The sequence below is a fragment of the Drosophila virilis genome, chromosome 2 (genome assembly GCF_030788295.1).
Source record: "Drosophila virilis strain 15010-1051.87 chromosome 2, Dvir_AGI_RSII-ME, whole genome shotgun sequence".
Lineage (NCBI taxonomy): Eukaryota > Metazoa > Arthropoda > Insecta > Diptera > Drosophilidae > Drosophila > Drosophila virilis.
The window spans coordinates 31,701,254-31,725,415 of record NC_091544.1 but is presented as its reverse complement, the minus strand read 5'-3'; the positions used below and the strand labels follow the sequence as shown (position 1 = coordinate 31,725,415).

The 24,162-nt window shown below is 41.7% G+C and overlaps 3 protein-coding genes across 4 annotated transcripts; 2 read left to right on the top strand and 1 right to left on the bottom strand.

Moving 5' to 3' along the window:
• The first annotated feature begins 4,111 nt into the window (after positions 1-4,111).
• Positions 4,112-6,042, top strand: RabGGTa (Rab geranylgeranyltransferase subunit alpha). The gene is made up of 2 exons (XM_002056551.4): positions 4,112-5,768; positions 5,831-6,042. The coding sequence occupies exon 1, from the start codon at positions 4,221-4,223 to the stop codon at positions 5,757-5,759; it is 1,539 nt and encodes a 512-aa protein (XP_002056587.1). The 5' UTR covers positions 4,112-4,220; the 3' UTR covers positions 5,760-5,768; positions 5,831-6,042.
• A 4,600-nt stretch (positions 6,043-10,642) lies between these two features.
• On the top strand, positions 10,643-11,783 carry LOC6633112 (microfibril-associated glycoprotein 4). Its single transcript, XM_002056550.4, has 3 exons — positions 10,643-10,788; positions 10,853-11,565; positions 11,632-11,783. The coding sequence occupies exons 1-3, from the start codon at positions 10,708-10,710 to the stop codon at positions 11,750-11,752; spliced, it is 915 nt and encodes a 304-aa protein (XP_002056586.2). The 5' UTR covers positions 10,643-10,707; the 3' UTR covers positions 11,753-11,783.
• Positions 11,784-14,046: 2,263 nt separating this feature from the next.
• LOC6633111 (uncharacterized) lies at positions 14,047-16,351 on the bottom strand. 2 transcript variants are annotated; one of them, XM_015170709.3, is made up of 2 exons: positions 16,217-16,351; positions 14,047-14,434 (listed from the first exon to the last, which is right to left on the bottom strand). In XM_015170709.3, exon 2 carries the CDS (start codon positions 14,397-14,399, stop codon positions 14,166-14,168), a length of 234 nt encoding a protein of 77 aa, XP_015026195.1. In that variant the 5' UTR covers positions 14,400-14,434; positions 16,217-16,351; the 3' UTR covers positions 14,047-14,165. The 2 variants fall into 2 exon arrangements, with proteins under 2 accessions (XP_015026195.1, XP_002056585.1); XM_002056549.4 differs by having other exon boundaries at positions 14,047-14,415; positions 16,217-16,341.
• Between the last annotated feature and the right edge of the window lie 7,811 nt (positions 16,352-24,162).

Sequence of the window (24,162 nt, the reverse complement as noted above, 5' to 3'; positions counted from 1 at the left end):
TATACAATATTTATTTGAAAATAACATTTTATTGATTTTTCTAAATGGAACGGAATATGTTTGCTTGTGTCGTTAACCTTGTTTTGATCCCTTTTAAGCCATTTTATGGAAATGAAAAATCAAATCATTGAAATGCGAAAAATTGAAAATGAAAATGGAAATGGAACCAGGTGAGGGACAGGACCTAAGCTAAACGCTTAATTGGCATTAGGCACGTAAGCATTGACGAGGGGTAAGAGCTCTTGTCAGAGCCAGCCAGGCGTTGGCAATTGTAATTAAAAAGAGATGCAAAGAGAGGGTTTTAAAGCGTTGACCAGGACAAGAGTTGGTCCTTTCAGGGACTGCCTCTTTCTGGCTGCTGCGTATTTATTTAGGCGCTCTACGTGCCGCATGGCAAACCCTTTAATGCTCTGAACAAACAAAGATGCGATTTTGAGGCGCTTACGCACGCAGCTATGAAGCTGGGATGAGTTGATGGATAAAGGACCTGACGCAGGACTCAGTTGCTATGACGCAACCCTGTCACGGTGCATGTCATCAGCAGTTGCTGCTGCTGTTGTTGTTATTATAGCAATTATTATAATTGTGCGCACAAATCGACAGTTACACGCAGGGAAAGTTTGCTCGTCCTTCGTCCTGCCAGGCTATGGCCGCCATCCTACACAGAAAATTGCATAAAACTAATTCAGTTCTTTTGCGCTCGTTTCCTGTCCTGCGTCAGCAGCATCAACATCAGCAACAGCAGCAGCAGCGACAGATTTGCATAACTTTTTCAATTTCAAAGCTCAAGCTGTGGCCGAGGACGAGCCCGTGGCATATGTGCCACTGGCAGCAGCAACGCCCCCGCAACAGCAATAAGAAGGAACGGATATCATTGGCAGGCCGAAGATGAAATACTCTTCTGAGAATTGTAGCCAACTTCTTGGCAGATGTGCTGAAGATATCTCCAAAAAAGACAGAGAGAGTGGACAGTTGCTTGCTTGATTGTAATAAGGATTGGCGATGTTGGGCAGAACCACAGAGACTCAAGAACTTATTGAAAGCAAGAAAAGAGTTAAAAGTATATATATATCAAATATAAATAATAAGAAATGATCAAAGTCCTGGCATGCATGTAATAACAACCTGACAAATAAATACATTTTGTGACAATCTCGAAAAAAAGAGCCTATTGATGTCTCATATATCAGCAGCACAGTAAAGATAAAAGAACCCTGACTTGGTTATAATCCAATCGAACGATCAGACCTGTAGCAGCTATATGATATAGTAGTTCGATCAGGCCGATTCCGACATATATATACTAACTGCAATAGATTAAAGCTGAGTACAAGTCTGTACAGAAACAGATATATAAGACTATATCGCCTTGACTGTTGATACTGATCAAGAATATATACATTTTATAGGGCTTAAATTCTTCTTCTTTTATGCGTTACACATTCCATGACAAAATGATAATACCCTTCATAAGGGCCGCCCATCTTTAGTGAGTCTATCGCCAACGTCATCCGGATCGCCATCTCGCCATTGGCATCGTGGTCGATGTGAATGTCGCCAAGCTGCTTCTTATTTACGTCAATTGAGCGCTCTTCGACAGCGGCCCTTGGAGTGAGTCCTGGAGTGAATCCTACTCCTACGTGCGACCAGGAGCTGCTGACTGCAACTGACTTTGCTAACGTCAGTTGGGCGCCGTGTGGGCGTACGGTGTCAATTTTCAGCGTGGAAAATGCCGCTACGCCGGAAAATCTCGGGGCACTTGGCGGGCTGCCATAAAAATGGAAAATTGCTGCGGTTTGCTTTAGTTTCTGTCTATATCAGCTTTCTATGCGTCCCTTTGTCTTGGGTTACCTGCCAGTTGGCGATATGAGTTACTCTCCAGTTGGTCACCCGAGGCGCCATTGTCACGTAGCTGGGCATCAACTAACCTAGTTAGGTCTATAGCCTAATCATGCTTGTAGCTGTGAAACCTATTTAACCGACTCAGCCATATTTCGATAGATGCGAATCTTAACCAGATGCACTGAAGCACGTCAGCTCATCATTCTGGATCAGGAACATAAATACTTAAAGGGCTCAAAAATATCCTTTTAATATTCCCATTACAATTCGTGTTACAATAAGGTGCACAGTTTGTGTTTAATTAACTAAAGTTATGCACGAGTTAGTAACCTTTTGATTACTTGAGGCTTAGGAAAGTTCACGATTCTTGCCCATTAAATATTCATTTATAAATAACACAGCATGTGGCATAACGTGCCGCGATTTTCAAATTTATACTAGTATCCCTTGCTTGTCTTTTGTCTGGCTGCCTGTGAATCAAATGTCACGGTTTGTGTCACAGTTTGTGTCACAGTTTCTGTCACTGTCACTGTAGCTGGCATCTAACCAAAGCGAACCCAATCTAGTTTGTCGCCTGAGCCGGCTATACACCGCCCAACCCTGCCCTGGCCGACCTTCACTTTAAATCGCCTGCCTTTGTCTGTGTGCGTGTGCATGTGTGTGTGTGTGTGTGTGTGTGTGTGTGTGTCATAAAAATAAAAATCTCGCTTCATTTAATTTTCATGGTTTTTGTTACTCCAATTACCAATGCGATGTCGAGTCGCTGCCCCTCTCTCTCTCTCTCTCTCTCTCTCTCTTCCTTTCGCTGCTTCTGCCTCTCTCTCTTCCGCTGTGTCATCGGCTTAGCCCACATAACGGGCCCCGTTATGTGATATATTGCTTGAGCTATGGCTTGGTGGACATTTTGCACCTAAGCTGTGGCTCCGCTTTGTTGTTATCCTCAAAATGCCAACCACCCTCTGCTTTAGTGCCCGCTGCGACCTGTTACCAAGATTAACGCGGACAGAGAAGCGGGCGAAGCAGGCGAAGGACGAACAGCAAAATCAGTCATAATATTTCAAATTTCATAAATTGATGCGTATCACATTAGACGGCGACAACAACAAGGATAGCAGCTAACGGTAACGATGCTGTTGCCGTTATTGTTGTTGTTGCTGTTGTTGTTGTTGTTGTTGTTGCTGCTGCTGCTGCTTAGTGAACAACCCTCGGGAACTGGCTTTGATAAACGCGCCCAGGGGCCATTGAATTATTTTAAAGCGCGGGTGCGAGGCGTGCTGCCACGCCTTCATTTCAACGCGCGCCGCACCAAATGCGCTGCTAACTAACATACATATATACGCTGTTAAATAACATTACATACATATCTGTATGTATGTATATATGTAAAATACTAACACACAAACGTATGTATATATATATATAGGAAAATATCCTCTTTGATTTGGCTGCACGATTGATTTTCTCGCTCCGAGCTCGAAAGACGTTGCCGCCAGCATTCGTGTCCTTCATTCGCACCTGCTGCTGGTCTGAGCTGACTTAAATTGCTCCCCAGTCGTGAGGTGGGAAATGGATGTGGCGGGGGTTGGGTGGGTTGGGAGGGGTGAGCACGTCCTTTGCCGGTTTCGTTTATGGCTTTCTATGCGACGTTTTTTTTTGTTGTTTTTTATTTCTCGTATTTGTATTTAAGTTCGATTGCTTGTAGAGCATCTCGCGGGAAATACTTTCCTAATTAAATTTTATGACTTGTTATATCAAGTTTTTAAGATTAAATAGAAGCAATAAATATAAATTGGCTTGAAAAACTTTGAAAACTTTTGGAATAAGGCTAGTTGCCCAAATAAACTTATGAAATGCTTGAGGCCATTTTTTTGTATATATTTATTCATTATTATTCATTAAACAGTAGCAAAAGTAAATTAGTGGCAAAAGTAAAATTGGACGCTTTAATTTCTTGGAAGTCCTTAGAAGTGATTGCCATCAAAAAGGTATATTATTCCAAAGTCGGAATTTTAACAATTTTCTAAATTGAAGACGAAAAATTTGTATTACAGCGCCATCTCTTAAACACTAGTAAAACACTAAACGCCATCTCTTGTTTAACTGAACACTAAGCAAACATATAACATGAGTCATAAGCGCCATCTATCAAAAAAAATATTTTCCAAGCAAGCAGCTTTTGTGGCTAAGCGTAACAGCTTAGTGTTATCCTAACTGCGTTTACAGCAATGTATACAGCTTAACAGCGCCATTTGAGTTTGTGGCTAAAATGTTAAAACATCTGATTTTCCGCTTCTTGGACCCGATTAGTCAATACGCGTTCTAAAATTGTTTGGGATTTGCAGTAAAATTTAGTTTAAAGTATATAAAATTCAGCCAATATGCATGGCCGTGTCAAAGTCCGCACCACCGAGGAGGAGCGAGAGCGCAAAAAGAAGGAGCAGGTGCTCAAGATGCGCGCCTACCGCGCGGCCATGACACGCATCCAGAAAAAGCGCAGCGCCGGCGAGCTCGATGACGAATTGCTCGGCCTGACAGTGCAAATACTGCAGCGTAATCCGGATATCAGTACGCTGTGGAACATACGACGCGAGTGCGTGCTGAGGAAGACAGGTGAACTGCAAAGCGCATTAAAAGAGCTCGAAGCAACCGAAGCGCCCGAGGCAACAGTTGCAGCAGGCAAGCTGGAGGAGGTGGAGAAGGAGGACAAGGTGGAGAAGGAGGAGAAGGACGACACGGGCGAGGCTGATAGCAAGGCGGTGACTGGTGTGGCTGCATTGGCACAGCAGCTGCAGGCTATTTATACCACGGAACTGGATCTAACCGAACACTGCTTGATGGTCAATCCCAAGTCCTATAATAGCTGGCATCATCGCTGCTGGACCCTTGAGCAGAATCCCCAAGCCGATTGGCAGCGCGAGCTGCAACTGTGCAACAAGTACTTAAAGTACGACGAGCGCAATTTTCACACTTGGGACTACAGGCGCTATGTGAGCGCTAAGGCGGCTGTGCCCGCTGAGCAGGAGCTGGACTTTTGCACGGAAAAAATCAAGGTGAACTTCTCCAACTACTCCAGCTGGCATCATCGCAGCCTGCTGTTGCCCACGCTTTATCCCAACGAGCAGCACGATCGGCCCATGAGCGAGCACAAGCTGCAGGAGGAGCTGGAAATGGTGCTGACCGCCGCCTTTACCGATCCCAATGACAGCAGCGCCTGGTTCTATCAGCGGTGGCTGCTGGGCAGCGGCGCCCAGGAGCGTGACCAGCCAGTCGCAGTGGCTGCCTTCCGCTGTTGGCCCCATAAGGCACAACTGGCGCTGAAGAAACCCTATCCAGAACTGCCGCAGCTACAGATTCAGCTCATTAGCGAGCAGCAAACGTGGCAACTGCAGCCATGGCAGCCGACTAACGGCGAGAAAACTCAATGGCAATGCGACCAAGCCATCTATATCGATCCCAGTCAGGACTATGTCCTGGCACTGGCCGGACAACGCCTGAAACTCTCTGTGCAGCCCAGTGATAAGAGTCTCTACTACTTTGTGCCGCCGCACGCCACTGCCAGCTGCAGCAAGGAGCTGCTGGGCGAGCTGCAAACCCAGCTGCAGTCGTGCCTGGATCTGCTCGAGTACGAGCCGGACAGCAAGTGGACGCTGCTGACCAGTGCGCTGCTCATGCGCGCCATTGATGTCACCGGCTATCACGAGCAGAGCCTGGCGCACTTGGCTAAATTGGAACAGGTCGATGCATTGCGTCGGGGCTACTACAAGGATTTGGCGCTACGCTGGACTATGGAAATGGCACTGGCCAAGTGGCCGCAAACGTCCAACTACCCGCAACTATTCGAGATGCCCACCAAAATATCAAGCACAAGGACTCCCTATGTCCAGTATCTAATTGTCGCCGACACGGTCTCCAGCTGAATTTGTGGGGTAAGCTTGAATGCTTGAATGGAATCTCCTTTAGAAATTGCTTAAACTTGAATCTCTTGCAGCTGGCCAGGATGTCAGCATAGATCACAGCCTTTAATATGCTTAAACTTTAAATATGTGTAGTATTCATTTATATTTAAATATTCTACTTAAATTATTCCTGTTTAGTGAGGAGGAACTTTGTACATGCTTGTATATACTTTTTATAATCAATCATTGCTGAACACATATTTAATAAACTATTTTACACGCCAATTAAGAAAAGACGGAGGAGAAAGATAACCCAATTAATTGCATGAGAAGATAATTCACTTTTATATAAAAAAAAGTTCACAACTACAAGGCTCAAAAACTCTCTCTGGGTTAGTTCTTAAGCCAAATTTTATCCATAGCCAGCTTTACATATAACTTATTCCAAGACTTAATTTAATTCATCATGACTTGCATTATTTGAGATGAACTGCGGCGCAGAGCGAGCAGCTTGCGAATTTTTTTTTTTTGGTTAAACTGCTGCCAAGTGCGTAAGAAGGCATCGATAGCAAGGACCAGACGCTTGCTGCTCGAGTGGCTGATGCGGTTGATGTGCATTGAAGCGCTGCAAGATTTGCGGTTTTTTGGCTGGCTGCGGTTGCATAAATTATAATGCAAGTGTTGCCAGCGAATGGCTGCTGGCGAGGCATGCGGCTCTCTACGCGTCCACAGCGTTGGCAGCCGCATGTCATTACGTGCCACATGAAGTGACAGCAACATTGTGAAGAAGCGTCGAGTGTGTGCATGTGTGTGTGTGAGTGTGAGTGTACAAACGTTGCAGGCAGCGACCTGCCTTGGCATTGAGGTGTTAATGCACCAGCAAAAAGAGCAGCAGCTTTCACCTGACACTGCCACCACTGCTGGCATATGGAAATAAGCGTGCAGCTCCTTTAATGCACCTCATGCGCGCACGCATCATCATATCCATATCCACAGCAGCGTCTTGGCATTTAAATTTCCGCACCCAGCCCGAGCCATCCATCCACCAGCCCCAGGCCGAGTGCATAATACTCGGCTGCTGTGCTCTTTCGCCGCCTGACTTAATGTTAATTATTCCGCTTCCATATCTTGTAAATATTTTGAGACGAAAATCGTGACATTGACACGTTGACGCTCATTAAAATATTTGATGCCAATTACTCGCTTAGTGGGCGTGGCAGCAAGCAAAAGGCCTACGAATTGCAACTTATCTTTGCACAGAGCAAACGCAAACTTAATTAATAAGACACGTTGAGCAAACACACACAGGATGCGCACTGAGATGTATCTCAAATGTAATCTGGCTCACACAAATTCCATTAGAAGCTTAGACCGAAAGGTTTATTTATTTATTGACTGTCGTCAGTCGGAACTTAGATATAGAAATATTAAGCTCTGAGCGATATAATTATGAAACTGACTAGGAAACGCTTTAAATTTTCAGCCCCAGGCTCTTCCAGTCCATAAAGTTATCCGTTCTTCTCCGAAATTAATTTTACGTATGTTATATACCCACAAAAGCAATTTTCAATGGGTATCAGGTGCAATTCGATTCTATGACTTGCGAGTGATCTATCTAGAATAGATTAGATTGAGAAATCCCAGCTGATGGATATTATTATAGATATCTTTCGATTTGAGCACTATATTTAGGAAATACTTTAAGTTTTAAGCCCTTGGCGCATATAGTCCATAAAGTTAGTCGTTCTGCTCGGAATGTGGGATATGTTACTTACATGCACACAACGGCAATATATCCTATTCTTCAAACAAACTCAATGGATACCATAGATGGATAGAATAGATGAGATTGGGAGATCCTAGCTGACGGAAATTATTATGAAACAATATAATCTAACTTACTAGAAAATACTTTAATTTGAAGACCCCTCATGTGAACAGTCCATAAGGTTTGTCGTTCTTCTCAGAAATATGTGTTACGAACAGAAGCACAGCTGCAATATACCCTGTTTTTTAAACAACCTTTTCAATGGGAACCTGGTACAATTAGATTTTATCACTCGCGAGTGATTTATCTAGAATAGTTAAACTACCGGATCCGTGCTGCTAGTGCAACTGCAATGTCTGTTCCTTTTACGACCACGGCCAATCTGAGCACACATCGCTGCGCTTCCTTTGTTGTTGTATTTGTTGTTGTTGTTGTTGTAGCTAGTGCCAAAAACTTTAATTGCCTTTCGGCCAAAAACTTTGTAAACTCTGCACAGTGCATTTTGTTAACATTTCCTGTGCGTTTTTAGGCGACGCTGCATTCCCTACGCAACTCCAAACCCATCACAGCCTGCTCCGCTCCGCCCTCCCCTGCCCGTTCTCCTCTTCCGCTGAGCCGCTGCTCGAACAGTTTTGCAGCTCGCAGTTGGCAAAGACTTGAACTCTGCTGTTGTCGTCCCCATGTTTTGTATGCCCTTTTAATTGCCCATTGAAAGTTGTTCACTTGTTAAAATGAACTTTTGCCTTTGGCACCAATCGCTGCTGCCCCCGCAACACAGCGAGCCCAGCCCCGCCCCATTTAGCTCAGTGACAAAGTTGCAAGTGAAGTGTAAGCAACAAGCAGCGTGAAAGTATGTGTTATGCAATTAAAAAGTGCCAGCCAAAGATGCTTTAATCGAATTGAGCAGCTATTGAATTTTCCCAAACATTATCCAAAAGTTTTTCCTTGAAGCAGGTGCCAAGTTTGCGGTTATATAGCGAATGCTTTTCAACAATTCAAATAAGAATCCAGGCGAGCAGGAGAGAGAAGAGGCTTGGGTGTGGCACATCTTGAGATAATCTTAAAGTTCTTAACATACATCTGCTCTAAACTTACAAATAAATCTAAACACTAAGCTCGTTAAAGTCATATACAGCTTGTTACTCCCCTTTTCATTTTTTACAGGGTATGCAACACGTGGTACAGCTGTAGTACATTCTTTTTTATCGCATCTTTAGCTGGTCGAGTTTTTTTTATACCCATTGAAAGTTGATAATACGGGTAGATTAGCTTCGTTCAAGTGTATGTAATGTCTCCTTACCCTATAAAGTATTCATATATTTGTATATAGATGTCATAAGACACGTCGATCTAATCATGTCTGTCTGCCTGTCAACCTGTTCGTTCGGCTCGTTTGAGTATTTTTGACCAAGATTTTCTGCCCAGCCTGTTGCATATTCACACGTGAGTTATAATTTATCCTTGGTTTAATATATAAATCTTGGCTTTTATTATATTTAAACAAAATACATCCAATACAGGGATTTAACTGAGCTGACAATGAGCAGCATTTCGTTATTTCTTTCATAAAGCTCACTTAAGAGTTGGTTGTTTGGGTTTTCTTTTATAGTTCGCGAACAATTGCTTATGACTTATAAGTTTTCCGAATTTTGGAGATCTGAGCTCTCAATTTATTTCCAAATTTGTTCCGTCTATTTTTGTGTTTGCCTATTCCAGTTGAGTTGAAATTTCAGCCCCAAAAACAATGGAAAATAATATGAGTCAAATAATGTATATACGGGTTTAAGGTATCTCCATTTCTTGATTTGATTATTTTTATGCCTTGAACCCATTGAAAATGAGCAAAAAAGGGGCAAATGTATGTAACAGGCAGAAGAGAGCATCTCCAAACCCATTAAGTATTTATATTCTAAATCAGCATCACAATCCGAGTCGATCTACCAATGCCCGTCTGTTTGCCTAACGTCCGTCCGTATTTATGAACGCAAGGATTTCAGAACCAATAAGAGCTAGAAACCTGAAAGTTTGAGGGTAGATCCTCCCATTGCCTTGTTTCCAACTAACCCATAAGAATCGATATCAAAATCCTATTTTTTATGAGCTAGTGTCAGTAAACTTGATATGTAGCTTCTAGAATAGTATATATGTATATGTATATCAAGTACATTTAATGTTATAGCTATCACCCCGTCGCCCAAATCAAGTAAATAAATCGATTTAGAAGTACCCACTATTTTAAACCACAAACTGAATGCTGCTTTCTATTTGGGAATTAACAAATATTCCATAGCATAATATGATCTAACGTTAAACACAAAAATTAAGAAAACCTGCGATTATATCTACATATACCCGCTGGCCGTACAAGAATTACAACTGCGATTGAATGCTGTGCTCTGTGTATGTGATGCTACTTTTGTTTGATATTTTATTTTACTAGGTATCAACTTTTGGCATGACTGCATTAGGTGACCGGATCGCGGTATAATGTATTTGTCGAAATGTGTGTAACATGCAGAAGAAAGCATGTCCGACCCCATGAATAATATATATGTATTCCTGCTCAGTATCAACAGTCAAGTAGGTATATCCATGTCTGTTCATCTGTTTCTATGCGAACTAGTCTATCACCGCTATCGTCAGGAAACTTTGCAGAAGTGTTTTTTTCTGAACATATGTCGGAACCAGCTGGATCTGACCACTTCATTATATAGCTGCCGTAGGAACGATCGGTCGAAAATTACGTTATTGCATGGAAAACTTTTTTACTTTTTAAGATATCAAACTCGCCATTTATAAGTTATACCACAATATTATATAGGTGTCATAGGAACGATTCTTGTATGAAAAACTTTCTCGAATATTAAGATATCTGAAACGAACTCGTCATTTATTAGATTTACTATGCTCCTAAAATATTTGAAAAATCCTATTAACATCGGACTACTATATCATATAGCGCAAAAATTAAGTTGGATGGAAAACTTAGGAAAATGTTGGGTCTGCAAGGGTATTAAATGTTCGGCGTGCCGAAGAGAACGCTTCTCCCTCGTTTATTTTTGAGATGCTTACCTACTGTTGATCGCTTATCGGTTTTCGAAATGTTGGAGGTCTGAACTTTCAACTGATTTCCATATTTTAGTCTATTTTCGTGTTTGCCGAGTCCAGTTGAGTGCGGAATTTCAGTTCCGTAATCTTAGAATGAAATTTGTTGTGCTTCTATATGTGCTTTATATCAGCCCAATAGGAATCAAAGGTGAAGCACACACTAATGAAAGTGAGGTAAAAACATAATAAACAAACAGCATCTATAAAATAAATAAATAATACTTTTGTTGGCATCAAGGCAACCTTAATAGCTGAGGAGCAATGCGGAAAGTACATCCATAAGGCTGTTAGACCTTTGCTAAACTATATCGATCAACTGAAGGTGGAAATTGAAGATAATAATAATAAAATTGATCACAAAGATAAAAAAATATCCAATATCGAGGGTGAAATCAACATTTGTGCCAGGAAATTAAAAACCTGCCAAGATCGGCCCATTCCGAATAGCTGCACTCACTTCGGAGATAATCCGGGTATTCACGAAATTAAACCAAATAATATAACGATCAATGTTCCTTGTGACAGCGGGACGGCAGGTCCTGGCTGGGTGGTTATCCAACAGCGTATCAATGGTCAGGAAGACTTTTATAGGAATTGGACCACATATCGCACAGGCTTTGGCAACTTTGGTGGTGACTTCTTCTTAGGTCTGGAAAATATTCATCACTTGACGAACGCTCAGCCGCATGAGCTTTACATACATATGGAAGACTTTGATGGCAATATCCAATATGTAAGATATGCAGAATTTGCCATTGCTGGCGAGGACGATCAATACAGACTGATCACCTTGGGTCGGGCTGAGGGCAATGCAACACATTATGCCTTGACTTATCACAAAAATCATAAATTCAGCACATACGATCGCGACAATGATGACAAGAGTTCTGGCAACTGCGCAAGTCGAACCCAATGTGCTGGTGGCTGGTGGTACAATGACTGTGCACACAGGTATGAATTACTGCAGCTTTGTTACAACAATTACAGTTTAACATAATTGTCTTTCTTTGTTTTTAGCAATTTAAATGGCATTTACTATGATCAGAAGGTGTACCGATATAATGCCATATTTTGGGAAAGCAACGCCTCTTTGAAAATGGTCAAAATTCTTTTACGCCCTAAAAACGATGTTGAATAATATAAAATAAAAACATAAAGTATATATGGGATTAGACTCTCTTCTGTCTCTGTCGGTCACTAATGATTTTTTTTGTATATTATGTTTCTCTGTCTGCTGTTGACTTGGCCACAATTTGAATGAAACAATAGAAAGCAGACAGCTAAATATATTATTTGTCTGATTTTCCAAATGCATTTTCATGTTTGAATTCTGTCTAGCATAGTGCCAGGTTCATTGTGTGTGCGCCGTAACGTGGCCTGAGGGTGTTTACATATGCAAAATATATCATGAACTAAAAACTATAAATAAAAAACATAGCTGAAACTTATGAGAGGATAGCTTTAAATCTGACAATTAGACAGTGAAGGGATAAACACGCGTCGAGTTGTTAACAAGGCAAAATAAATAACAAATGGAGGGAACTCAGTATAAACGTACTATTATTTTAACTACCACATGCATGTAGTTAAAAGCTAGCCATATAACATTTAGATACAACTAGTTGTTACTACTACAATACCAAGTCTATACATCAGCCTGGGGTTCGAGCCTTGTTCCTCGTTCTTCAATAATTCAATGGAATATTTCGCATAATGCACATTTTGTAAATGTTGCTTAAATTGATTACTAGCTGCTGTTAATTCAATACCTAATGCGTATATAAGCCCGAGGTATGAACTCGGTTCCTTTTTAAAATATCGATAGTTGCACGGGTTTTGTAAAAATTGACTGATATGCTCCACTTGAAATGCGCCCATAACAATGCCATAATAGTTAAGTGCTACCAACAATGGCCACAGCACGCTCTATTACGGCCGTAAACACACACACACACACACACACACACACTCGCACACTATAAATGCATATTTATGCACTATAAACATTAATTTACTTGCCATTTAGTTAGACGCACAGTTAATTGAAAACAACATCAAAATGAACGTCCCCCCCACACGCCCCTAGCACATGGTCATGGCTGGAAACCAAAAGCAAACAACTTTAAATTATGCAAGAAGTGGAAAATGCAACAGCAAAAATTGCAACGAGCGTTAAATGTGCGTTGCGTTGTGGGGCAGTGGTTGGCGGGGCCGGTGGGGCTAGTGGGGCGGATGGAGCGGACTTTGTGGTAAGCGCCCGTAATGCCAAATTTAATTGCAATTAATGTGCAGCTAACCGGAAGTGGCACAGCAGCATGCTAGGGCGCAAGCACTTCCGGCAACGGCTGGCGCCAAAGCTAAAAATAATTTTGATGCCACATGCAGCGGAGCCTGCACAAATGTATATAAGAAACCGTGCCACATGACACCTGCAACGGCAACAGCAGCAGCGGCAGCAGTTGCTGTAAACGGGTCGCCAGTTGTTATGATGGGTCTCCATTTCAGCCGGAATTCAATTACTCGTGCTCCATAAACCGATTAACTTATATAAATATTTATATCGGTGAAATGCACACGAGCTGGCTTTATGGCTGGGCGTGGTCAGGTTGGGCCAGCTGCCTTCCCGCGCTCAATCGTGGTCTGATGGTGTGCCTTTGCATATGCAAACACTTTTACGGCAAACCCATTCCCAGCCACAAGGCCATCCCCATCCCCATCCCCATCCCCATCCCCATTCCCATCCCCGACTGTGGCAATAATTCCATTCTGCATTTGCATTTGTTGGCGTTTATGGTCCACTTAAGTGTTGTCATTCGCATCCATGTATGGCCAAGGATTTAATGATAACACGCTAGGTGTCATTTACAGGCGACACGAGTGTGTGGCTGAATGTCTGTGTATCTGTGTGTCTGTCTAAGGCAATGTGGAGCCAACTGAGTGCAGGCAGGAAATAATGGGCTAGCGGGTAGAAGCCCGCACTTGCGACTATAACTGGCAGTTGCTTAGCAGCCGGAAGAGGCATGTGGGGGGTGGGGTGGGCTTGTACTTCTAATGTCTCATGTCTTTGGTCTGTGTTTTGTTCCGTTTATGTTTGAACTGTTATGTGGGCTGGCAGCGGCGACAAGAGGTGTAACCAAAATGGGTTTAGTCTCATGGTCAGAGCGGGACAGCTTGTGGCTAGACTAGGGTCTGATTTATTGGTCAGTGTTGATGCCACAAATGTCAACTGGTGCGGCCTGCAGTTGTGGCTATCTTAAGAGAGAGCTTGATAAGTTAACTAAATATATATATATATATAATGCCATATATATATATAATGGTTTGCCTGACTAACCAGCTGATTGCCTCATGATCAGGAGACAACCACAAAGACTAAGAAAAGAGAGTTTTTTTTTTTAAATTGGAACCTCTATATTAAAATAAGTATTTGCATTTCACTATTCAACGAAATTTAATGTTCAAACTTTAAACTTTTAATTTGAGCTTGTGATAATTTCAAACTGATTTCCACACAAGTCCAGCTCGTCCAGCCCATCCCCATGCACTCAACTTCACAGGCCCCAGTGTCGGTTGTGTTTCAGCTGCAGCTGTCGCAGTTGTCTCTCAAGGGCAGCTCGCCCCTCGAAGAGGCTCCTCTGCTGAAGCAAACGCCTGGCAAACGCATCCCGCTGCAGCTGTGTCAGCTGCTCGCGCAGCCACAGATGATTGGCCTGCAGCTGGCGCAGCTGGACAAGCACATCGACATCGTTCTGGCAGAGATCCACGACCGTTGAGTGCGCCTTCATTGGGCGTCGTTGGCAGCTGTCGAAGACATGAGAGGCTAAGCATTATTGAAGCGGATGCGGATGCGGCGCGGATGTGCGGTTAAAGCTGGCAAAAGTTTGCCCTAATCGCAGGGAAAAGTTTTTGTCTGCAAAAATTACGTATACGCAGTGAATGCCACCGCCTGTGTTTGCCTGCGTGTATTGTTTTTTGTTCGCCTTTTTTTTTTCTATCTGATTGACTTATAAGTTGAAAATTTGCCAGCATTTGGCCAGAGTTTTTAGTTGCTGCCTAATGTCTTGGCTGCTTTGCTGAGCAATGCTCACTGATGCGTTCCTGAAATTTGCCTGTTGCCCGCCCCACTTGCCCCACTTGCCCCACATCCTGAAGGTGTGGCACAGACAAAATTGCTTTTACGCTTCAGGCTTCAGCCAAGCATAAAAATGTCTGCTCGACGGGCCGCCCTATGCTGCTGCCAGCTTCTGTCAATGTTCGATTTCCAGCCCTCGATTGATTTCGCATTCAGTTTCTATGCAACCGGCCCACTGCACATATGCACACAATTCTTTGCTATTTTAGCCAGCGAGCAATTATGACTGGCATAAAATGATTGATTGTAATTGATTTACATCTGCAAAACAGCAGGGTTCTTTTTCTTCCTGTTTGGAAATGGTTAAAACCTTTGCCGATCCAAGCATTACGAGCTCAAAGGAATTGACCAAGAAATTGCACACTATCAGTAAAAGTGAGGGAGTAAACGAGCTAATATTCTTTTAAGCCACTTTGTGGCTCCAACGCAACAGCAAGAGCAAAAACTGTGATTCAGGCTCAGCGGCTTTGCTTTCAACAACTATACGCTAGCGTAAGCGACATGTTGCGGCCGTGGTGGGCTCAGCCAGCCATGCGTATACGTAATATTCTGATGCAGGCGCTTGTTAAATGCACTTCGAGCTCTTTGAGCCTGCTGTTGCTGCAAATGTTCAACTGTTTGACATGTTCTGCTTGGCGGGGTGAAGTTTTGGAGGCGGGACTAAGCTTGTTGCTTGGCATTCATAAGCTGTCGCATTAGCGGAATTTGTGTTGCCTGAAATTTAACGCTTGTTTTCTATTTGCAGCTTATGCTTTAAAATGTTTAAAATAAGATTTAAGCAGCTATTAGGCATAAATATATGTGCATTTTAATAGTAGTCTAGAGTGTTAAACATGAGCAACTTCTCGAAAAGTTTTCCAGAGAGGTTTTTGGCCTCAATCACAGAACTGCTCTAGTCGGGAGTGTAGTCGGATAAACGCTGTAGCAAACTCATTAAAAGTGTTGTATTCTTGAATAGCTTACGAGCTTTGAAAAATTATCAGGGCATACATATGGCAAGCAAATGTATGTAAATATAAAGGGGTATGGCGATAAGTTCTATAGTTTTCGGGATCGGACCTTCCTGATCAAGAATATATATATAGTTTATAAGATCTGCCATTTGCACAAAAATAGTATACCCTTTTTACTTATTATCAATGGGTATAAAAAGCCATTTTCAACGGTCATTAACTCGAAAACAATAATCACAACAGCAGCAGAGGCAGCAGCAGCAGGCAAATAACGAGCTGCCTGATGAGCGCAATCAGCGTGAACAAACTAATAAGGACGATGATTGCACATCAAGGATAATGCTTGCTGAACGAGAGAGAGAGAGAGAGAGAGAGAGAGAGAGAGAGAGAGAGAGAGAGACAGAGAACGATTTCAATGCACACACATTGATCATGTAGCTGTCAGAGCGTGTCTGTGTGCGGACAGGTAAAAGGCATTTATGACTTTAATATGCAAATGTGCAAGAATGCAGCTCACCTTTATGGCTCAAATCCCGTCAAAATATTTAATAAATGTATTCTGAATTGTTCGCTGACTTGCGATTATTTCAAAGTTTGATACAAACCCTTAAAGCAGCGCCAGCTGTGTGAACCCCTCCCACCTTTGGGGCTGCCCAATTGAAAATCTATGAAACTAAACTGAAAGCCTGCTTGCGCCTGTCTGTCTGTCCATCTGTCTGTCTGCTTGTCTGTCTGTGTGTCTGCCCGCCCGTCTGCATTGGCAACTTAATTATTTCAGCGGCACGTCGCCGTCGACTGGCGCTTAAGCCAAAACTCACGACAGCTGCAAGAAGGGTAAATAAAAAATAAAAAACAAACATGAAACAGCAGCAGAAAAGAGCAGCGCAGTGGTAAGTGGAATAAACAAAAGTTTGTTGCATGCAACGGCAGCAGCATTGAAAATCTGTGCTGAAAGATAAAGTTGCCAGGCAAACGGATTTAACTGCAAGGCGAGCGAGTGCAACGGGCCTCGTGGGGCGGGTCAGATGAGTTACTATAAGGACACAGCCGGAAGATGAAGTGTGCGTGTGTGTGTGTGTGTGTGTGTGTGCGCGCGTGTGTGTGTGTGTGTGACCCCATTAAGCCAGATACGCCTACGCATCCTCTTGGCATGTGCTGCTGCTCACGATGATTCCCAGTGAATCCTGCGGCATTATTCATGGACATGATTCATTAGCACGATTTCCTTTGTATTTCTCTAAAAAATAAAAATAAGTGCTAGAATTCCAAGGAAACTCCTTGACTTGATCAATTCCTGCCAAGCAAACTGTCAAAAATTCAATGTAAATCTCTATTTTTAGAGCTTGGACATTTTGTTGGCGTAAGTATTTTCAGGAATGTTGCAGCATTTTCCACAACAACGCAATGGTAGCCGGAAGTATTTTTAAAGCATGCCAAAGTATTTATTTAACCTAGTTTTGAGTTTTCCTTAGTGCAAACTGACAAGCTGGCGTTTTGCAGGCGAAAGGCGTTTTGGGGAACGCGCACATTTGCTTGGCTTTTGGGCGCATATTTAGCCGAGTCTCTTTTTAAATGACTTTGGCAACTTTGGCAGGCCAAAAGTAATTAATTTTTGCTAAGTCACTCTCAACAAAAAATAGATGAAAATAATAAAAATAAAATTTTATATATAAAAAAAAGAAGTAAATAAAACGCACACAAGCGGCACAATTAACGCCTGCAACTTTAATTGCGTTTTAATGGGCTGGGCGGGGCTCGGTTAGGCATCGTAGTCCATATATGCGCTTGTAATTGGTGGAATCAGTGTGTGTGTGTGTGTGTGTGTGGGTGTGGTGGGCTCCAACGTGACATGTCAACCACAGGCGGCGGCTTAAAAGCGTAACAAGAATTTCCCCACGCCCGAGTAACATGACAAGCGGCACACACACACACACAGGTGAGAGCCTGTCTGAGTGCCAGCCTCAAAAGCAGCTTAACGAACACACACACACACACAATGAGACAGAGGAGAGTACATGTACAAGCCTTGGCCAACTATTTACATGTCGCCCTATTATGGCCGGATGCGGACACTAGCTCCAAAACTCAAACCACGTAACACAAAGCCGTACCCAAACCCTTTACCCCGGCCCGTAGCTGGTGTGTCTTTTGTGCTGTGTCTCTCTCTCTTAGTGACGTGATTTAAATTTTTATGTCCTTTGACATTTTGAACTCAAATGCTGGCTGCTGGCTGTGACGTCAACGTTGCCGCTTTCGCCGCACAAATCACATCATCTGCCCTTTGTGGGTCAAGCAGCACAGCCACATATCTATAAACTCGTAAAGCTCAAGAGCATAAACAGCAACTGCAACTGCTGTGCCACATCAGCAGCTGGGCGAGCGCAACTAAATAGTAGATACATGTGCTACTCGTACTTGTCCACACAACTCTAAAGAGACAGTGGGAACATGACATACAACTGCCCCCCGGTCGCCAACCTGAGCCCAACGGGGCAAAAGCCAGCGTCAGGTAAATGTCAAGTGCTTGCACTCGAAACAACAATGAGTGGCAGGATTATATGCTGTTATGATGTTTTTGAAGACTCGCTGATGTCCAACGAACTGTCCAAATAGCAGATGCTAGAAAGCTGGAATCGAGCCAAGTCCGACCGCAGTTGTGGAAGATTTGTGGAAAACGGTTTTATCAAATAGTTGTAATTTTTATCGGTTTTATTTTGTGCTGTGAAAAATCAAATCCCTTGAGGGCTGAGAGTTTATTGCACCATTATAAATATCATAAAATCAATATACTTATACATATAGTAAGTATATCAATTAATTACTTTTGCCTTCAGCTTTCAGCTGTCTCAAAAAATAAGTCAAGATTTTTTAATTGTTTAATATGCTTTTAATTTTAATGCGTTCGCTTTCTGCTGACCCAAAAATGAATATGCCAAAACAAGACTAAAAAGAATGCAAAAGGATGAAATGAAAAAAATTGTGTCTCATTTGGGGAAACTGATAGCAAAGCCTCCTCTCCAGCTCACAGTAATGAGGATGCCATTCATAAGGCCATAAATAAATGCAAGAGAATGTGGAAAAAAAAAGGGGGGACTATGGGGAGCCGGTCTTATCGCGGGCAAGTGGGCATCATTAACCTGGCGGCATCCAATGTAATTATGTTAACTGCTAATTGTGTGTGCGGGCACTTTGGATAAGTGGCAGGAGAGTGGGCGTGGTTGTGGTACTGTGGTACTGGCACTGGGTGTGGGTCACGCAGTCTTATGGCCATTCAATGCAAAAACGGCAACAGCATGCAGATAACGTCGATTGGCCAAAGAGCAGGCAAAATAACAATGATTGTATTTTCAGCAGCGGCATTTAAGGCAAACATGACACATGACACAAGGAGCGTGGGCGAGGGGGTCGCCCGATCCTGGCCGTGTTCGCAGTTTCGGCCCGCGGCCAACTGAAAATGGAAAGTGCGCCTCTGTTTATTGCTTTTTGGCTGCACTCTTTGAATTAAATTACACTTTTTACCAATTGGTATTCGTTATTCAAGTGGATTTATAAAAATGCGAATATTCAACATTAAGAATTTAGCATAACAATGGGAAAAACTCGTTAACTGCGCAACGCTATTAAATTTGCCGCTTTTCTGATGTTGATAAATTTGATTTCCCCGCCATATTTGTTTATCGGCAAATTGCAGCAAAGCATTTGAAATGCCAATGCCAATGCCGTCGACTGACAGTCCAAACAAAAATCCAAGCCCACAACACCCAACAGCAAGAATTGGTAATATGAGTTCAAAGATATATGGTTAGGGTACTTCCTAAATTTCCCTTTTCTTCAAATTTGCATATCACTTTTCTACAGTTTTTTCGCGTTTGGAAAAATACAAAAGAAAATTAACTTTAAAACGGCTTGGACTAGAATTGAACTTTTGAATATTTTCCACCGAGGAGTAGATTGAATTTTTCACAACTTTTCTTCCTATCCATATTTACAAATCTCTTTTCCATATCTGACTCACTGACTAACGAAACTTATTCGTAGGATCAAGATCACAATGAAATTTCACAAAACTCGTAAACAAGTGTTTTACCAGATAAGGTATTTTTTATCCAAATTTACAAATCACATATTATTCGCCTTTGTTAAAATATGAAAGAAACTTAAAAGTAGCTTTGAAATGAGTTGGAACCAGAATTTAACTTTCACGCATTTTCCACCCAAGGGGATTGTATTTTTCAAATGAAATTTCAACAAATTTCTGCAGTTATGGCTAAAATTCTCAACAACTAAGTATCAGTGTGCGCGTACATCACATGGAGTGACTAAAGTAGCAGACTACAGCCAGAAAAATAAGTTATTCTCTTATCAAAGTATTCAGATAGCAAGCTCTACGGGTGAACCTCTGATACACCCAGGAAGAAGTGCTACCACGCATGTTCGGAGTGTGTGTTTTGTTGCTGGCAAAAACATAATTTACTTTCTGATTTACGGCACAATTCTGTTGGCCTGTGTAATGTTTATTTGCATACAATTGTTGTTGCGTTTGCTGTTTGCCCAATATATCATACGGGTCACTGAAAAACTGACAACTACAAATTCGGCTGCTGTTTATGCGGCCAGGACATGGGCGTGGCACACTTTTATAAATGCATATGAGATACATGGGGTTGTAAGTCTGTATGTGCGAACCCTTGCGACCCGCAATAGGTAAACATATTTAGCCTGTGTCTCTGTGTTCTCATTTCGCTGAATTTATAATTCACAATTCTCATTTGTATACATTTCATTTATGCATGTTAGTTTTACTTTTTTTTTTTTTTTTTTTTTTTGTATGGAAAAAAAGTGGCGCAGCATAAATATGTCGAAATCAAAGCTGGCGCAATTTTCATATAATTAATTGCAATTGAACCGATATGGAATTTATTTATTTTATATACGCATTTTCCATCAGGCAGCAGCAGATATTATGATAATATTATTCCACGTTGCTTCTATAATAATTTGACGCACTTTAATTCATTTAGCCTTTAAGTCTTTTATCCTCTATTCGAGGCAGATAAAATACATATTACAAATTGTCGCTTTGTGTACATTTTGCTAGGGTCTAATTAATTATTTTGGGCTGGTTTTATGTGCTCATTATGAATTGAAATTTGTGTGCAAATTGCTAAAACTTTTAGACGCAACTGCGGGCTTTACTAATTGAGCGGCAAAAACTATTCCGTATTTGCTAGGGGAAAACACAAAAATTCTTTTGAATTTGGTTTCAACTACAATTTTTTGTCCGACATCAAAGTAGTGAAAAGCAAAACGAGTTGAATGAATTGAATGAATTTAAATTTATTTAAATGCAATTGACAGCATTTTATGATTTCGATCAAATCAAGTTTTGACAAATTTACAATTTAATCAAAAGCCATTTGACAGCCGTTTAATTCAGCAAGAGCGTGTTTATTTGGCAATGGATATGCTATTATTATTATTTGCCCTATTGAATATATATTTAACTACAATTGCAAATATCAAGTGGCCATATCAAACAGAAACCTTGATCGCAGACAACTAAGTAGCATATGCAGCAGGAGTTGCCTTTAAAATCATCGCATCCTAAATCAACCCAAGCCTCAAGTCAAGGGCTTTAACCAACGTAAGTGTAACACATATTCTAAATACACTTGTATGTGTATTTGTGTGTGTGTGTGTGTGTGTGTGTGTGTATGATTTAGCAACGTAACGCTCAACACTTGGCCACAACTCACTTAGAGCGTGCCTTGCCACAAATGGCCCTAGCACTCAGACACTCAGACACTCCGGGTGGGAAAAGGGGCCGACCAAGCTATATTTATGACAAGCAACTGTATTGGGTGTGTGTGTGTGTGTGCGTGTGTGTGTCTGTTTGAATGGCTTTCAGTGGCACACAAAGCAACCCAATCAGCAGCTCAAATCAGCAACAACAAAAGCCTGCCACAATTTCCGCAAGTTCAGCATTTGATTGGCAAACGGCCGAAAAGCTGTTTTAAATTTCAAATTGAAATCTGCAGCACCTTTAATAAGTTTGTGGCTGCCCACAAAACTAAACAGAACAACAGCAACAAAATGTACACACAATTCAATTTATGGCACACCTAATCGAACCCTTCCCATCCATTTGAACCAACCAGCTCGAACGCTGTTGGCTTCAGTCTCTCCCTCCTTTCTAGCCAAAGAGCTCGAACCCTATCGGCCTCAGTCTCTCCACCCCATTGTAACCACCCAGCTCGAACCCACTTATTCAGTTCTAGTGGGCCCGTTTGAAACCTGTGCGATTGTCTGTACTCATTTTACCAGTCAATGGTATTTGTTTAGCAACTCAGCGAGCGTCGCGGAATTTCAAGTTGCTTTTCGAGCGCCAAAAATTTGAAATGCAAGGAATTTAAGCAAACATCGCATTGGGTGTATATATATATATAGTCTAACATATATACGAATACATATGTGTAAGCAGGTCAAAACTCAAGGATTCAATCAGAGCTATTGCTGCCCCGAACATAGTTTTTATCAACTGCCCAACTTTGAAAAACATTGCTGACACTTGAATGTTGTCTGCTTTCAGTTTGGTAAACTTCAAAATAAATGCAACGCGAAGGGCATATTACAGCAACTGTTGCTCTATAATATTTGTTTTATATGTAAATATAAGACAACAAGGAGACATAGGCATGTCTCAGCAAATACTAAACTATAATTTTAATTTCGTGTTCTTCCCCTGTTTGCATTGCTGTACATTTTTAAAATCCTCAAACATATGCTGCACTCGAAGCTGGAGGCGATTGTAGAAAAGAACTTGTGGTAAATATCATATATTTTGTGCAATATTTAAATGTTGCTCGTCTTCTTTGTTTGCGGCTGCCATGCACATTTGGGCATATTTATTTTGCAATCGTTCAGCCTGCCTTTCCTTTCTTTATCAACTGTGGCATTGGCCCAAATAGTTGACCAAGTGTTCGGCTACTATTTTGGCCAAACAATCGTAGGGAAAGCATTTGAACTGCAAGTGAATTGTAGAGACATGCATATGTATGAATGAGAAAAATGTCTGCTTAATTAAATTTCCATAAAAAATTCCGACTCCAATAAAAGTTGTGCCAATTGGACAGAAGTGAAGATGGGCTATGCAAATGCATCTTGAAAGTAGATATAATATTACGTATACGCAGTGTGCGACGAGCGGTATTTAAACACTTTTTAATGATGTCGCAAGAAAAGTCGCGCAATCAGACTGAAACTGAGACTGTCAAGGAGACTGAGCTGGAGAAGGAGATTTCTTGGCTCAGACGCGGGCCTGAAGTGGGGGTTGAGTAGCATCTTGCAGTTGCTCTTTTCAATTTGCAGCTACCTCTTTTGAGGGCTTTATTTTTTAACGACTTGTACTTGAGTCTTAAGCAGCAATCGAGTCATTGTAAGCATGTATACCCTGCTGTAGAAAGAGCAACGGCCAGAGCGACTTCATTATTCGCATTGATGAGCATATAAAAATTACAGTCGCAGAGATTAGATTACCCAGTTCAAGGTTCGGCGAACGATTAAACGAATCTTGAGCGCGTTTTAAAGGGAATATAATATTCGCTGCCGCGGCCATTTCAATTTCTCTTTAACTCCAGTTGTTGTTATGCTTTTTGCCACGTGTCTTTGTCAATAAAACATGCTGTTCAGACTTTTCCTTTTTTGGCCAACAAAGTTGAAGGTGGAGCCGCCTCCTCCATCCGTTCCTGATGCAGCTGGCCGTCAACGCGAGAATCCTTTGTACGATGCGCACTCAATTATTCGTGCGTTACTTATATCTTACCACCTCGCCCCCCCCCCTCCCGTAACAACTCCAAACAGTAGCAGAAAAATACACACACATACACCAAACACACACACACACGTCGTCTTATAGCTGTTATGCAATATGGCTGACATACAAATGTATGAAATGTAAGTTGGATTTGCAAACACAATTGAATTTACCGAATTGCGGAAATAAATGCACATTTAATATGTAAAAGAGCTGGGAAAGTAGCGAGGGGCTGCAACTGCAGCGAGAATAAACATTACAGAGCTGTTAGTAGCTCAAAAGACATCATGTTAATTGAGTCCTACAGGATGGAAAATTAATTTGTTCAAGTCGAAAACATTGTAATATGAGCAAGTGACGGGCTCTTTAATTAATTCGCAACGAGCAATGCTACGAGTGCCAAGGATGTACAACTCGACAAAAAGTGAAACTCATTTTCTGGTTGATTATTAAAATGGGAGTTAAATGAAATAGTAGTCCTAGAAACATGGTAAATCTCCTAAATTATGATTTCTTTTAAACAAACAGGTTTTTTGTACAAATACCACTTTGAACGATAAAAATACGAATCTATGCAACGTTTATTGTTTATGTTTAACGAATGTAGTCAGTTTTCATAAAAAAATTAAATACTTTCTAGGATATTAAAG